Source organism: Arachis hypogaea, chromosome 13 (genome assembly GCF_003086295.3).
Source record: "Arachis hypogaea cultivar Tifrunner chromosome 13, arahy.Tifrunner.gnm2.J5K5, whole genome shotgun sequence".
Classification (NCBI taxonomy): domain Eukaryota; kingdom Viridiplantae; phylum Streptophyta; class Magnoliopsida; order Fabales; family Fabaceae; genus Arachis; species Arachis hypogaea.
Window position 1 is genome coordinate 35,774,678 of NC_092048.1, and position 15,602 is coordinate 35,790,279.

General features: G+C 40.2%; 3 protein-coding genes across 5 annotated transcripts; 2 read left to right on the plus strand and 1 right to left on the minus strand.

Moving 5' to 3' along the window:
- The first annotated feature begins 5,753 nt into the window (after positions 1-5,753).
- Positions 5,754-7,375, plus strand: LOC112738060 (uncharacterized). Of its 3 annotated transcripts, none has more exons than XM_072211734.1 (2): positions 5,754-5,940; positions 6,249-7,375. In XM_072211734.1, exon 2 carries the CDS (start codon positions 6,251-6,253, stop codon positions 7,154-7,156), a length of 906 nt encoding a protein of 301 aa, XP_072067835.1. In that variant the 5' UTR covers positions 5,754-5,940; positions 6,249-6,250; the 3' UTR covers positions 7,157-7,375. The 3 variants fall into 3 exon arrangements, with proteins under 3 accessions (XP_072067835.1, XP_072067834.1, XP_025644117.1); XM_072211733.1 differs by having other exon boundaries at positions 5,754-5,921; XM_025788332.3 differs by lacking the exon at positions 5,754-5,940 and adding an exon at positions 5,947-6,127.
- A 329-nt stretch (positions 7,376-7,704) lies between these two features.
- On the minus strand, positions 7,705-11,163 carry LOC112733520 (protein unc-13 homolog). Its single transcript, XM_025782495.3, has 5 exons — positions 10,773-11,163; positions 9,672-10,547; positions 9,139-9,594; positions 8,842-9,031; positions 7,705-8,733 (listed from the first exon to the last, which is right to left on the minus strand). Exons 1-5 carry the CDS (start codon positions 11,076-11,078, stop codon positions 7,805-7,807), a joined length of 2,757 nt encoding a protein of 918 aa, XP_025638280.2. The 5' UTR covers positions 11,079-11,163; the 3' UTR covers positions 7,705-7,804.
- A 2,227-nt stretch (positions 11,164-13,390) lies between these two features.
- On the plus strand, positions 13,391-14,467 carry LOC112733522 (uncharacterized). Its single transcript, XM_025782499.1, has 4 exons — positions 13,391-13,539; positions 13,628-13,640; positions 13,796-14,026; positions 14,108-14,467. The coding sequence occupies exons 1-4, from the start codon at positions 13,391-13,393 to the stop codon at positions 14,465-14,467; spliced, it is 753 nt and encodes a 250-aa protein (XP_025638284.1).
- The last annotated feature ends 1,135 nt before the right edge of the window (positions 14,468-15,602 follow it).

A 15,602-nucleotide genomic window follows, 5' to 3' on the forward strand; every position in this document is an offset into this window, starting at 1 on the left:
GGTGTCCTCCTCGGGATAGGGTCATTTAAAGAACGAGGGTCAGCACGACGTAAAAAAAAAAAAACGAAAAAAAACAAAACCGGAGGAGCCTGCCGGAGATGAGGCCATTACGGCTCGCCTTCAGGTGTCCTCCTCGGGATAGGGTCATTTAAAGAACGAGAGTCAGCACGACGTATAAAAAAATAAAAAAAGGGAAAAAACGAAAAAATCAAAATCGGAGGAGCCTGTCGGAGATGAAGCCATTACGGCTCGCCTTCAGGTGTCCTCCTCGGGATAGGGTCATTTAGAGAACGAGGGTCAGCACGACGTAAAAAAAAAAAAAAAAAAAAAAAAACGGAAAAAAACGAAAGAAACGAAATCGGAGGAGTCTGCCGGAGATGAGGCCATTACGGCTCGCCTTCAAGTGTCCTCCTCGGATAGGGTCATTTAAAGAACGAGGGTCAGCACGACGTAAAAAAAAAAATGGAAAAAAATGAAAAAAAAATGGAGGAGCCTGCCGGAGATGAGGCCATTACGCCTCGCCTTCAAGTGTCCTCCTCGGGATAGGGTTATTTAAAGAACGAGCGTTAGCACGACGTAATAAAAAAAAAAGGGAAAAAAAATCGGAGGAGCCTGCCGGAGATGAGGCCGTTACGGCTCGCCTTCAGGTGTCCTCCTCGGGATAGGGTCATTTAGAGAACGAGGGTCAGCATGACGTGAAAAAAAATAAGAAAGAAAAAAAAAAAAAAAAACAGGGAAAAAACTAAAAAAAAAATCGGAGGAGCCTGCCGGAGATGAGGCCATTACGGCTCGCCTTCAGGTGTCCTCCTCGGGATAAGGTCATTTAAAGAACGAGGGTCAGTACGACGTATAAAAAAAAAGGAAAAAAAAACGAAAAAAACAAAATCGGAGGAGCCTGCCGGAGATGAGGCCATTACGGCTCGCCTTCAGGTGTCCTCCTCGTATAGGGTCATTTAAAGAACGAGGGTCAGCACGACGTAAAAAAAAAAAAAGAAAAAAAACGAAAAAAACAAAATTGAAGGAACCTGCCGGAGATGAGGCCATTACGGCTCGCCTTCAGGTATCCTCCTCAGTATAGGGTCATTTAAAGAACGAGGGTCAGCACGACGTAAAAAAAAAAAGGGAAAAAAAACGAAAAAAAAATATCAGAGGAGCCTGCCGGAGATAAGGCCATTACGGCTCGCCTTCAGGTGTCCTCCTTGGGATAAGGTCATTTAAAGAACGAGGGTCAGCACGACGTATAAAAAAATTGAAAAAAAAAACGAAAAAAAAAATCGGAGGAGCTTGCCGGAGATGAGGCCATTACGGCTCGCCTTCAGGTGTCCTCCTCGGGATAGGGTCATTTAAAGAACGAGAGTCAGCATGACGTTAAAAAAAAAAGGGGAAAAATACGAAAAAAACAAAATCGGAGGAGCCTGCCGGAGATGAGGCCATTACGGCTCACCTTCAGGTGTCCTCCTCGGGATAGGGTCATTTAATGAACGAGGGTCAGCACGACGTAAAAAAAAAAACAGAAAAAAAAAACAAAACCGGAGGAGCCTGCCGAAGATGAGGCCATTACGGCTCGCCTTCAGGTGTCCTCCTCGGGATAGGGTCATTTAAAAAACGAGAGTCAGCACGACGTATAAAAAAATATAATAAAAAGGGGAAAAAACGAAAAAATCAAAATCGGAGGAGCCTGTCGGAGATGAGGCCATTACGGCTCGCCTTCAGGTGTCCTCCTCGTGATAGGGTCATTTAGAGAACGAGGGTAATCACGACGTAAAAAAAAAAAAAAACAAAAAACAAAAACAAAAAAAAAAAAAACAACCGTAAAAAAAAAACAAAGAAACGAAATCGGAGGAGCCTGCCGGAGATGAGGCCATTACGGCTCGCCTTCAGGTGTCCTCCTCGGGATAGGGTCATTTAAAGAACGAGGGTCAGCATGACGTAAAAAAAAAAAAAAAACCGTGGAAAAAGCGAAAGAAACAACATCAGAGGAGCCTGCCGGAGATGAGGCCATTACGGCTCGCCTTCAGGTGTCCTCCTCGGGATAGGGTCATTTAAAGAACGAGGGTCAGCACGACGTAAAAAAAAACGTGGAAAAAAAACGAAAAAAAAATATCGGAGGAGCCTGCCGGAGATGAGGCCATTACGGCTCGCCTTCAGGTGTCCTCCTCGGAATAGGGTCATTTAAAGAACGAGGGTCAGCACGACGTTAAAAAAAGAAAAAAAAAAAAAAAAACCGGGAAAAAATTTGAAAAAAAATGGGAGGAGCCTGCCGGAGATGAGGCCATTACGCCTCGCCTTCAGGTGTCCTCCTCGGGATAGGGTTATTTAAAGAACGAGGGTCAGCACGACGTAATAAAAAAAAAAAAAGGGAAAAAAATCGGAGGAGCCTGCCGGAGATGAGGCCGTTACGGCTCGCCTTCAGGTGTCCTCCTCGGGATAGGGTCATTTAGAGAACGAGGGTCAGCACGACGTATAAAAAAAAAAAAAAAAAAAACAAAAAAACAAAACAAAACAAAACAAAACCGGAGGAGCCTGCCGAAGATGAGGCCATTACGGCTCGCCTTCAGGTGTCCTCCTCGGGATAGGGTCATTTAAAGAGCGAGAGTCAGCACGACGTATAAAAAAATATAATAAAAAGGGGAAAAAATGAAAAAATCAAAATCGGAGGAGCCTGTTGGAGATGAGGCCATTACGGCTCGCCTTCAGGTGTCCTCCTCGGGATAAGGTCATTTAGAGAACGAGGGTCAGCACGACGTATAAAAAAAAAAAAAAAAAAAAAAACAACCGGGAAAAAAAACGAAAGAAACGAAATCGGAGGAGCCTGCCGGAGATGAGGCCATTACGGCTCGCCTTCAGGTGTCCTCCTCGGGATAGGGTCATTTAAAGAACGAGGGTCAGCACGACGTAAAAAAAAACGTGGAAAAAAAACGAAAAAAAAATATCGGAGGAGCCTGCCGGAGATGAGGCCATTACGGCTCGCCTTCAGGTGTCCTCCTCGGGATAGGGTCATTTAAAGAACGAGGGTCAGCACGACGTTAAAAAAAAAAAAAAAAAAAAAAAAAAAAAAAAAAAAAAAAAACCGGGAAAAAAATTGAAAAAAAAATGGGAGGAGCCTGCCGGAGATGAGGCCATTACGCCTCGCCTTCAGGTGTCCTCCTCGGGATAGGGTTATTTAAAGAACGAGGGTCAGCACGACGTAATAAAAAAAAAAAGGGGAAAAAAATCGGAGGAGCCTGCCGGAGATGAGGCCGTTACGGCTCGCCTTCAGGTGTCCTCCTCGGGATAGGGTCATTTAGAGAACGAGGGTCAGCACGACGTAAAAAAAAAATAAGAAAGAAAAAAAAAGAAAAAAAACAGGGAAAAAACGAAAAAAAAAAATCGGATGAGCCTGCCGGAGATGAGGCCATTACGGCTCGCCTTCAGGTGTCCTCCTCGGGATAAGGTCATTTAAAGAACGAGGGTCAGTACGACGTAAAAAAAAAAGGAAAAAAAAGCGAAAAAAACAAAATCGGAGGAGCCTGCCGGAGATGAGGCCATTACGGCTCGCCTTCAGGTGTCCTCCTCGGGATAGGGTCATTTAAAGAACGAGGGTCAGCACGACGTAAAAAAAAAAAAAAAGAAAAAAAACGAAAAAAACAAAATTGAAGGAACCTGCCGGAGATGAGGCCATTACGGCTCGCCTTCAGGTAACCTCCTCAGGATAGGGTCATTTAAAGAACGAGGGTCAGCACGACGTAAAAAAAAAAAAAAAAGATAAAAAAAACGAAAAAAAAAATATCAGAGGAGCCTGCCGGAGATAAGGCCATTACGGCTCGCCTTCAGGTGTCCTCCTCGGGATAGGGTCATTTAAAGAACGAGGGTCAGCACGACGTATAAAAAAAAATCGAAAAAAAAAAAACGAAAATAAAAATCGGAGGAGCTTGCCGGAGATGAGGCCATTACGGCTCGCCTTCAAGTGTCCTCCTCGGGATAGGGTCATTTAAAGAACGAGAGTCAGCATGACGTTAAAAAAAAAAGGGGAAAAAAACGAAAAAAACAAAATCGGAGGAGCCTGCCGGAGATGAGGCCATTACGGCTCACCTTCAGGTGTCCTCCTCGGGATAGGGTCATTTAAAGAACGAGGGTCAGCACGACGTAAAAAAAAAAAAAAAAAAAAAAAAAAAACAAAAAAAAAAAAAAAAAAACAAAACCGGAGGAGCCTGCCGAAGATGAGGCCATTACGGCTCGCCTTTAGGTGTCCTCCTCGGGATAGGGTCATTTAAAGAGCGAGAGTCAGCACGACGTATAAAAAAATATAATAAAAAGGGGAAAAAACGAAAAAATCAAAATCGGAGGAGCCTGTTAAAGATGAGGCCATTACGGCTCGCCTTCAGGTGTCCTCCTCGGGATAAGGTCATTTAGAGAACGAGGGTCAGCACGACGTAAAAAAAAAAAAAAAAAAAAAAAAAGAAAAACAACCGGGAAAAAAAACGAAAGAAACGAAATCGGAGGAGCCTGCCGGAGATGAGGCCATTATGGCTCGCCTTCAGGTGTCCTCCTCGGGATAGGGTCATTTAAAGAACGAGGGTCAGCACGACGTAAAAAAAAACGTGGAAAAAAAACGAAAAAAAAAAATCGGAGGAGCCTGCCGGGGATGAGGCCATTACGGCTCGCCTTCAGGTGTCCTCCTCGGGATAGGGTCATTTAAAGAACGAGCGTCAGCACGACGTAAAAAAAAAAAAAAAAAAAAAAAAAAAAAAAAATGGGAAAAAAATCGAAAAAAAATGGGAGGAGCCTGCCGGAGATGAGGCCATTACGCCTCGCCTTCAGGTGTCCTCCTCGGGATAGGGTTATTTAAAGAACGAGGGTCAGCACGACGTAATAAAAAAAAAAAAGGGAAAAAAATCGGAGGAGCCTGCCGGAGATGAGGCCGTTACGGCTCGCCTTCAGGTGTCCTCCTCGGGATAGGGTCATTTAAAGAACGAGGGTCAGCACGACGTAAAAAAAAATAAGAAAGAAAAAAAAGAAAAAAAACAGGGAAAAAACGAAAAAAAAAAATCGGAGGAGCCTGCCGGAGATGAGGCCATTACGGCTCGCCTTCAGGTGTCCTCCTCGGGATAAGGTCATTTAAAGAACGAGGGTCAGTACGATGTAAAAAAAAAGGAAAAAAAACGAAAAAAACAAAATCGGAGGAGCCTGCCGGAGATGAGGCCATTACGGCTCGCCTTCAGGTGTCCTCCTCGGGATAGGGTCATTTAAAGAACGAGGGTCAGCACGACGTAAAAAAAAAAAAAAAGAAAAAAAACGAAAAAAACAAAATTGAAGGAACCTGCCGGAGATGAGGCCATTACGGCTCGCCTTCAGGTATCCTCCTCAGGATAGGGTCATTTAAAGAACGAGGGTCAGCACGACGTAAAAAAAAAAGGGAAAAAAAACGAAAAAAAAAATATCAGAGGAGCCTGCCGGAGATAAGACCATTATGGCTCGCCTTCAGGTGTCCTCCTCGGGATAGGGTCATTTAAAGAACGAGGGTCAGCACGACGTAAAAAAAAAAAATAAAAAATAAAAAAAAATCGAAAAAAAAAAACGAAAAAAAAAAATCGGAGGAGCCTGCCGGAGATTAGGCCATTACGGCTCGCCTTCAGGTGTCCTCCTCAGGATAGGGTCATTTAAAGAACGAGGGTCAGCACGACGTAAATAAAAAAAAAAGGGAAAAATAACGAAAAAAACAAAATCGAAGTAGCCTGCCGGAGATGAGGCCATTTTCTTCCATAGTTGCATCCTCTCCCTCATCAATCACAATCAATTATCACGTTCATCCCCATCAATATTTCTTGCAATTCTTGTTTTCCCTGAAATTCAGTTGTTGGTGGAACATCATATTTGGGACTTGAAGCGAATGAATTAAATAAGTTCACGTCTTTATAGTTGACTTTATTTCTTAATGAGAGGTAGTTGAATCTGAAAGAGGTTAGGTTCAGCCTCAGTTTCATCAAGTGGATTTCATGATCGATCTATTGCAAATTATCTTGTATTCATTCATCTTAATAAGTCATAAATACCATACTAGGTTCGGTTATACTTGTATAAGCTTTCTGTGATTGGACTTTCTTTTTATCTAAATGACGTGTTACTAGTTAAAGTTGGACTTGGACTGGTTGGTTTATCCTCTCTTGATTTGTTGTTACATTTATTAGTCATCTTATTATTATGTGCTTAACGCTCCAATCAATGAGTTTGAATTCCAATTTTACATCTTTGATATTGACATGTTGCAGGAATGGGTTATCAGTCTTTTGGAAGCCCTCAGAGACCAAGAGGGGCTACCATGAAGTTTACATTGAAGGTGATACTAGTTTTGGTTGTGTGTGCCTGGTTGGTATATCAAATCATGCATTCCATGAATAAGACAGGGAACTACGGCGGTCAAACACAGCATGTTTTAGGATATGGAGCTGTATTGTTCGGGCGCAAAGGGCTGGACGAAAGAGCTCTTCCCGGTCTGCGAAATGTAAATTCTGTAGAAGATAAAGGGTCAAGTAATGGCAGAGATGATGATAATACTGAACAAGAATCTGTCAATTGGACAAATGGAGGAAATGAAGTGGAACATGAATTAGAAAGTCAACATACGGAACCATCATCCAGGAATGGACACAATGGTTCTTCTCTTGAAGAATCTGGAAAGGTTTTCATAGAAAGGAAGTTGGACCATAAAGACCATGTCATTGACAAGTACCAAAAGATACTGATAGAAGGTGTTGCTACAAGTAATAAGAAGGGAGGAGGAGAAGAAGAACTCAAGGAAACTCCAAATGCTGATTCAGATTTCTTGGCAAAGGAGGATGACAAAGACACCAGGACGCAGGACAGCATGGTTGAGGGGGCTATGGATGATGTCTTAAGCTTCCATGATGAAAACGGTGTCCCTCCTGATGGTAATGAAACTAAAACAGTAGCTCATGAAGATAACATGTCAAAAGTTAGCCAGGGAATCAGGCTAGGAAAAATTAATGCCAATAAAGTTACATTTGGAGAAGATAAGGGGCTTGAAGTGAGTCTGGAAGGACAAGAGAATAATGCTGCAGCAGTTGAAGAATTTAACTCTCAAGCCTTTACTCATGGTGATATTTCAGGCATCAAGGACCGACCAGAAATAGAAAGAGGAGATGGTAAAGTTTTATGACATTATGGATCTATTCCATACCATTGTGAATTGGAGTGCAGGAAAGGCTTGTTCTCATTTGTTTGATAATACAGAGAACCGTAGAGGAGATCAATTGCTAGGTAATATTAGCTTTTGGCAATGTAATGTTACAGATATTTTGTAACAACAAAGCATTCATGGTCTTGTAATTTGCAAGTTGTAATGGAACCCCTTTACATGCTATGATCAATCTAGTTGTTATATAATCTCCCTTTTTTTGGTGTTTCGACCCCTTTTAAACTTAAATATAAGTAATCGTGTTGCACATTATAAACTCTTTTGTCCCCTTACCAAGCTACTCAGCCTACTACCCACGAAAACCGTTCAATTCTTTTTTCTTTATTGTAAAATATAACGTAAGGATCAAGGATGCAAAGCATTTTCATAGGGGGTTCAAAGACAAAATCCCTGTTGTCACTTGCCAGTTCATAGACGTTAGCCACTGTAAGTCCATTTTTTACCCCGAAATATTGATGACATTATAAAATAAAATATGGTAATTTAAATTTTGAAAAAAAAACTGAAACTTAACTAAGTATGATATAGCAGATTTATTGCTTCCATTAAGTTATTGGATGGTAGAGTATTTATACAGAGACAGTTGATACATGTTTAATTTATGAGCAGTTAGATTTTGGTTGGCAAGTTGTAATTCTTTTTGAGGAACTTGGAAGCTGTGTCATGGTGTCGATAACACAAAACTCGCAATAGCGTGCTTGGTTCAGTAGGACTCCATTGACCAGTTGTTGAAGGCAATGGTTGGAGCTGAGACTTGCCCAAAGGTCCACACATTTCCATAGTGAAACCAAGTTGCTGAATCAAGTACTCAGTATCCATGCTAAGCAGTGGAAGCACATCTTTGACGGTAGTGGAAAGTTGTTCTATCAACTCAGTAGGTAAACCATTCCCATTGGACCAGAACATATCAGTTAGACACTTGAAGTCTTCCTCTATCATAGCAGAATCTTCAAGGGAGAAACTACGTGATGGACCACCGGCTAACAAAACCAACAAGAACCCTTCAAAAGCAGCCTCCATTACCTTAGTAGTCACAAGCCTTTTGGCTCTGTCTTGCACTGTTGATGATACAGTCTCCAAGTACTGCTCAAGTTCCTCAAGAAAAGGTTCAATCCTTGTTGCTGAAACTTCACCAACGTAAAGGCCATTCCAAAGAACATGACACAGATCACGGAAAATGATTTTGTATGCTATGGTCTCGGAGAGCTGGTTGACACCTTCAATAGAAGCAGCCGTAGAAAGCTTGAAATTGAATACCGCCTTAGCATCATCTTCTTCAATGAAAGCGAAACTCCGTAAACGAGTCATTGTCCTCCTCTGCAAAACCTTCAATTCCATTGACATGCGTTGCAGGGTATTGATGCGAACAAAAAGCTGGGGTAGCTCCAATGAGCTTTCGTGCTTTTTAGTACCAACCTGTGAATTCCTACTCTGTTTCAATTGTGTCTTTTCTTTTCTCTTGAATATAACATCAAATTTTGACCCTCTAGAACACCGAGTCAAAGGTGGCAAAGTTGGAATGAAAGTATTGCGGTTCCCTGCAGATCATATCATCATTATTTCATATCAAAGAAAAATCTGGTCATCATGCGGTTTGAATAACTATAATTTGGTGAATGAATTGATGCTATGCATCAAATATATACCACATCCAGATTTGGCCTTGAAAATGTATTGTTGCAGAGAGTTGTCAAGACCAGTGATTAATTCAGGAAGCAATACTGCATGCGTTGGTATAGGCAGCAGAAAGAACTCTTCCAGAGTGTCATCTATCATTCGTAGGACTTCAACAGCGGAAAGAGCAATGCTTTCTTTCTTTGCATGAGGCTTCCATTCCTGCAAGAATAGACCATTGTTTATAAAAAAAATATAGAAGTTAATATAAAAAAGAAAGAATACTAATTTGACTTTAATTAGATTATATTTGTAACAAGATGGCATGCCTCTTGTTGCAGATTTGTGTTAATCAATTCCTGCAATCTATCCACTTTGGTATTTATCCATGACTTGACCAGAATGGAAATTATAGCTTCAGCCCCATAAGGGTGCATCTCCCTTATAATGGATATCCCTCCATCTTCACTGTCAATTGAATCTTCAACAGCTATCTGTACCAAATGTTTCTCCAATTTGTCAGCAGCCAACAACACTTCTACAGCATCAGGTGTCAACTCTGTTATACTCCTCACATATTGCTTCAACTCATTCCCATAACACAAATGAAGGGTAGCCACAGCAACACCAGCTGCAAGTGGATGCCACCTCTTTAGTATTGGACTAAACATTGCCTTCTCATAAGAAGCTAGTTCACTGACATCTTGTGCAAGGATAGAAAGGCCATGAAGGGCTTTATTCTGTTTTTCGGATACATACTTGCTGGGGTCTAGTTTCTCCGATTTCTGCATAAAAACACACTAGTCAGAAACGGAATTTCACTATTTCATGCTTTTAAAGAAGGTTGAATGGTGGAACTTGCCTGAGAGAAAACAGCAAACAGTGACGATCTGATGTAATTTTCAACTCTGGTGCAAGAAACTTCTGCTTCTTTACTAATCATATTTCGCTTATTGAGAGAAGTATCTCCCATCAATATATTTGCTGATGATACAGCTAGAGAAACGACACTTTGCATTGTCCCAATATTACCAATGTAAAAAGTATCATGGTAAGCAAGGAGCCTTTTTTCTGACCAACTTAACATCAAGCCCAGTGTGGACCTCAAGGTGTTTGAGAGAAAAGGATCCTCCATGGACTTGAGATCTTTCTCAGCTTCTGCTAATAGATTACTTGAGGCAAACAACAAATCATTATCCACTTGCTGGCCAGTGGAAACATACTTATGAAACAAAATCCAGGAAAAACAAATATTATGCAGCATCTGGTTCATTCCAAGCACAACCCAGGTCTTCTTAATGAGCTCTATGACTTCATCAACTTCTTCTATCACACAGGTTTCTTCTTTGTTATCAAAACATGCTTCTATTAGAGTTTGGTAGATCTTAAGGTTTATAGGAAAGCCATCAGCCCAGTGGAATGTCTCGGGAACAGAACAATCAGATGACCTGGAAGCAAGAGACATAACCACACTCCGGAGAGCTTGCACTAATTCATTGTTGTTTCCAAGATCCATTGGCTTCTCAATACTTGCACTGATCATACGCTTAAGGTGCACCATATCATCAGTGTGTGTCTCAACCAACGGCAAGTGAGGGTGCAAGAGGATTCCTGCTTCAAGAACCTTCAAATTTCTCCTTAGCCAAGCCTCATATTCTTGTTGACTAGGAAAATCTGAACGCCTAACATGTTGGATTAGCTCAAGCGGCATAACCATAGACACCATGCGTCTTCCAAGCTATTTCACGAAACAAAGTCCCAGTAAAAAAATGTTTGGATGAGAAATTTTAGATCATTCTGGTGCATGTAATGCGTGCTTTTGAAGTATTTACAACAATTTATTCTTGGTTTTTTATATGAGTGACTCTGTGACTGTAAATATTCCAAAAGCACACATTAAATGTACTACAAGATGAAGCAAAGCATTGAGTATGTTGTGATGCATAAACTGTGACAGTGGTACCTGGCCTGCAGCACCAACTCTGAGTAAGGCTCGCCTGATTATGGTGTCAGTGAGCTCTGAAACTCTCATCTGCACTCTCATTAACTCTCCCCTTGCCCCTGACCGCGTACTCCTTGACGACACTGTTTTCAGACCCACCGTCTTCTTCCATGTCGGAGACCTCTGCACCACCGCATTCCTATCCCCTGCGTTTGGCCCTGAGCTCCGGCATGCTGCCAACAGAATCTCGTAGGCAGTTTCCCGAAGCTCAGATTCCGATAAGTTGGGAACAACGTTAGTGAAAGGGGAAGGAAGGTTTTCTTCCATTGTGTTTGGTTTGTTAGTCCAAAGTAGCAGTGTGAAGGTGGTTATTATTGTTGAGATTGATTGATTCCTTTTGCTTACAGCTTCCAACATAACATGGAAAGGCGTGAGGGCAAGAACAACAACTACTTTCTATTTTGGTGAGGTAATGAGGCTGAGTTAAGTGACATCACAGAGTTAGTGTCAAGACTCGGTTTTGATATCTTTGCTTCACTTTCAAGGTGATACCACATTAGTAGTGTTGCTTCATTTCTAGTGGTAGTAGAGGCATAGATACAACTCTTAGAAGGAAATTTTAGAGACCTGTCTTTAAACTTCAACAAGCTCCAGAAATAATTTTGTGGAGGTTTTTCCGTATTTTTACTATGAATTGGCATATCAATTGTCAAAGCTAGCATTTAGAATCGGAAGGAGGAAAATAAAGAAAAGGAAAAGACTGATTGTTTGCCGTTGCTCCAAATCTTTTGCCTCATATGATGGAATCAACATTATTATATTTGGTGAAAAAGGTATAAAATTGAATTATATCTTAGTATTTTATTTGATTTAAAATAAATAGGAAGATGAAATAAGAATATTTATTAAAATATTTTTAATTATTAAAAAAATGTTAAAATTTTTGTTTTTATTTTTAAAAATTCAGTCCTTTGTGTTCTTATTTTTTAAAATATTAAAGAGATTAAAGTTTTGTGTCTTCGAATTCAAATTTTAATTTTATTCTTTGACCACTAGATATAATACTAAATCTCAGTCTCAAAATTTTTATTTCAATCTCTAAAAAAAAAAAAAAAAACTACCTAAATGAATCAAGTTGGTGACCAAAACATTATCGCGGTATTGTAAGTTTGACTTGTTAAATTACTCCAAAATGTTCGTGTATTACTAGGTTAGTAGGTTAGTAGCCTAGTACATAGTCATATTACAAACATTTAACTCCTGGGTTTTTTTTCTGTCATAAATTAAAAAAATATATTATTTTTAAATAAAAATTATTCTAACTTTATATTCTGAAATTCATTTTTTTTTGCGTCAAGAATAAGTTTGTCGTTCTCCTTGGCAAATCTTGTCATTTTTATAAGGTTCACCGCTTCCTTCGACGAACTTCAAGTCATCTCCTCAATAAAATTTTATCGAAGCCGGTTGGGAACCAAAATCACTACTAGTAACTTATTATTTTTCTTTTACTTTGATCTTCTACTTATTCTATGTAATGTCTGAAATTCTATTGTTATTCATTCATTATGATGGTGAAATAGTATATAATGAAGAGAGATATATCATGTTTAGTTCTCCTCAACTAGTATTTGTATATATGCCACCTGAAGTAAAAAGTTTAACAACGTTGAAGAATTTTATATTGCATACTATTGGTCAACAACACACGAAAAGAGTGAAAAAATCTACTATAGATATCCGTCCGAAGTAAATAACACTTTGTTTTACAAAAGGTATATCGTAGATTATAATTGTTATTATTATTTTGTTGTTTTTTTTATTTGTTGACGATTTTGATAAGATTTTATGTTTTTGTGAATTAGGTATCGGTTACGTGATGACGAGAACATACGTCTTATTAGAGTCTAGCACAACTATTGGACAAATGTCCATCTGTTGGAATTATTTATTTTTCTAGTTGACTTGGGTGGAGGAACTTCTGTGGATATTGTTGATGATAACCTTTTAAGTGCGGCAGTTAGAAGAAATATTAGAAGGACGATGATTGACCTAAATATGCCACCTAAAAGTAGTCAAAAGGGATCAAATATTGAAGATTTTAATGATGGTATGATGCAAGTTGATGTTGAAAGTCACGAGAGTTTTGCTATTAGAGACCCGGCGATGGATCCCTATCAAGTTAACCCTGATGCCTGTGAAGATATTGAGGCTAAACCAACTGAAATTCTAGATGACGAGGAGGAAAAGATGACCTACTATAATGACATACAAATCGTATTGACACGGCCTGCCATTTTCCGACCATATGATCGTCGGATCACTTTTCTTCATTGAATCTCGAGGCAATGACTTCAGATTATTTATTTAGTCAAGGAGGCCCCAAGGATGATTCCAACAATGAATTTAAGATTGGACAACAGTATAAAAACAAGGAGGAAGTTATTATAGCAATTAAGACGTATAACATTAGGAGGGTTTTGGAGTATAAGATACTAAAGAATGACCAGTTGAAATATATTATACAGTGTACCCAATTTGGGTATGGTTATCAATGGAACATATGCATATTTTATCGTTGAAAGTAGAAAAAATGGGAGGTGAGGAGATATAGTGGTCCTCGTACTTGCATGCAAACATCAATGGGTCAAGACCATGAAATGTTGGACTCAAAGGGGATTGCTCAGTACATATTCACAATGGTCAAAGCAGATCCAACCATCAGCATAAGGGTTCTGCAAGGAAGTGTAAAGAATCATTTTGGTTACAAGGCGTCGTACAGAAAAGTTTGGCTTGCAAAGTAGAGAGTCATTGCTAGGATATATGGAGATTGGGAGGAATTATACAACGAGCTTTCTCGTTGGTTATTCGCAATGCAGGTGTACTTACCTGGTAAGATTCATTACATCGCCTTTACTTATAAGTGCTTAATTAAGTCACCACTTATATGTTATAACAACTGAATTTTTTTAGGTACATGAGTGCAACTTGTAACACAGTCTTGGCTTGCTTCAGTCAATAGTGTCATGTTTCATTGGGTGTTCTAGGCGTTTTCTCCATGTATTGAGGCTTTCAAGCACTGTAAACCACTTATTTCCATTGATGGCACCCACGTGTATGGTAAATACGGAGGTACTTTGCTCATGGCTATTGCTCAAGATGGCAATTCAAACATATTACCTATTGCATTTGCCAAAGTCGAGGGTGAGACAAATGAGGCTTGGTCATTTTTTCTTTCTTATCTGAGGCAGTATGTGACACCCCAACCAAGCCTCTTGGTGATTTCAGACAGGCACAAATCGATTGATGTGGCGTTGAACGCTGATGAAAGTGGATGGAAACCACCGTATGCCTTTTAGGAGTTTTGTGCAAGACATATTGCTGCCAACTTCATGACACACTTCAAGAACAAGGACTTGAAGAAGGTGCTTGTTAATGCAACATATTCGAAGTCACATAGGGAGTTTGCTCATTATTTTGGTCGTCCGAGGGGTGAGAATGTCACAATCACAAACTGGCTTGAAGAAATGCCACATTCACAATGGACGCAATATGCAGATGAGGGTCGTCATTTTGGGCACATGACGACAAACATCTCTGAGTGCATCAACATTGTGATGAAGGCTACTCGCAATTTTTCCATCACCAGTCTTGTCAAGTCGACCTATTTCAGTTTGAGTAAACTTTTTGCGAGGAAGGGTTCAGAGGCCCAGGCATAGCTTTAAGTGGGTGTTGAATTCTCACAGATGTTGATGAAGGCTATTGAGTTCAACTCGAAGCATGTGAATATAATGAATGTTTATCAGTTTGATTGGTCCAGGTCCAATTTCACAGTTGAGGAATTAGCGACAGTTCCCGGGTCCCAGCAGTAGAATTACCAAATACTTCTTGACGAGGGTAAGTGTGACCCTGGATACTTTTAGGCTCTTCATATTCTATGCTGTCATGTTCAAGCAGCATGCTCTTACGCACGACTTGATTAGAAGCAATTTGTCCATCCTGTGTATCGCATGAAGACCATCGTCAGTGTTTATAGGTCAGAGTTTAGATCGATCGGTCACGAGGATGACTGGCTATCATATGACGGGCCCTGGATCTGGTCAATCCTAGGTTAATGAGAGTAAAGAGAAGTCGGTCTGTTAGCACCAGAATTTGTAATAACATGGATGATGTTGAGCATAGTGGAGAGAAGAGGTGTGGCTTTTGTCGTCAGGTCGGCCACACGCGGAGGACTTGTACTACACTTGATGGTGGTGCGTCAACATCAAGAGGGCATTAGATATAGTTGTGATTTCCGTTCAATGCATTTCATATTTGACCATAGCTTTATTTGTATTGCGTTCAATGTATTTTATTATGTTTGATCATTTGAATTCTAAAAACATAATTGAAATTGAATATATAAATTTAACTAAATATGGAACTTCATAAGCATAATAACATTGAGCTATAGTAAAGTAAACATAATGAAGTCAACATGGGTCCATCATAAGCATAATAAGATAAATATACATCATAATAATAAAGTAAACTACACTACTGTCCACATCCGCGCAGCCCACCCCGTGGTCCAGCTCATCGCCAAGGAGGCACTACATTAAGACATCCACCTATCCCATAAGGTGGAGGTCTGGGCTCTCACTGTCCTCTTCCGAGCGGTGGATCAACAGCAGGTGGATCGGTGACTATGCCAGAAGCGAACGTGGTCATCTCACCCTTGAGTGTCCCACGTGAGGCAATTGAGGATGACCTATTAGAAGGATCGTCCATGTGTCGTGGCTGATTGGCTGACGGTGGTGGAGACGTGTGCATCTGTGAAAAAGGATATGTCTGGTGTCCCCGGTCATATCACCT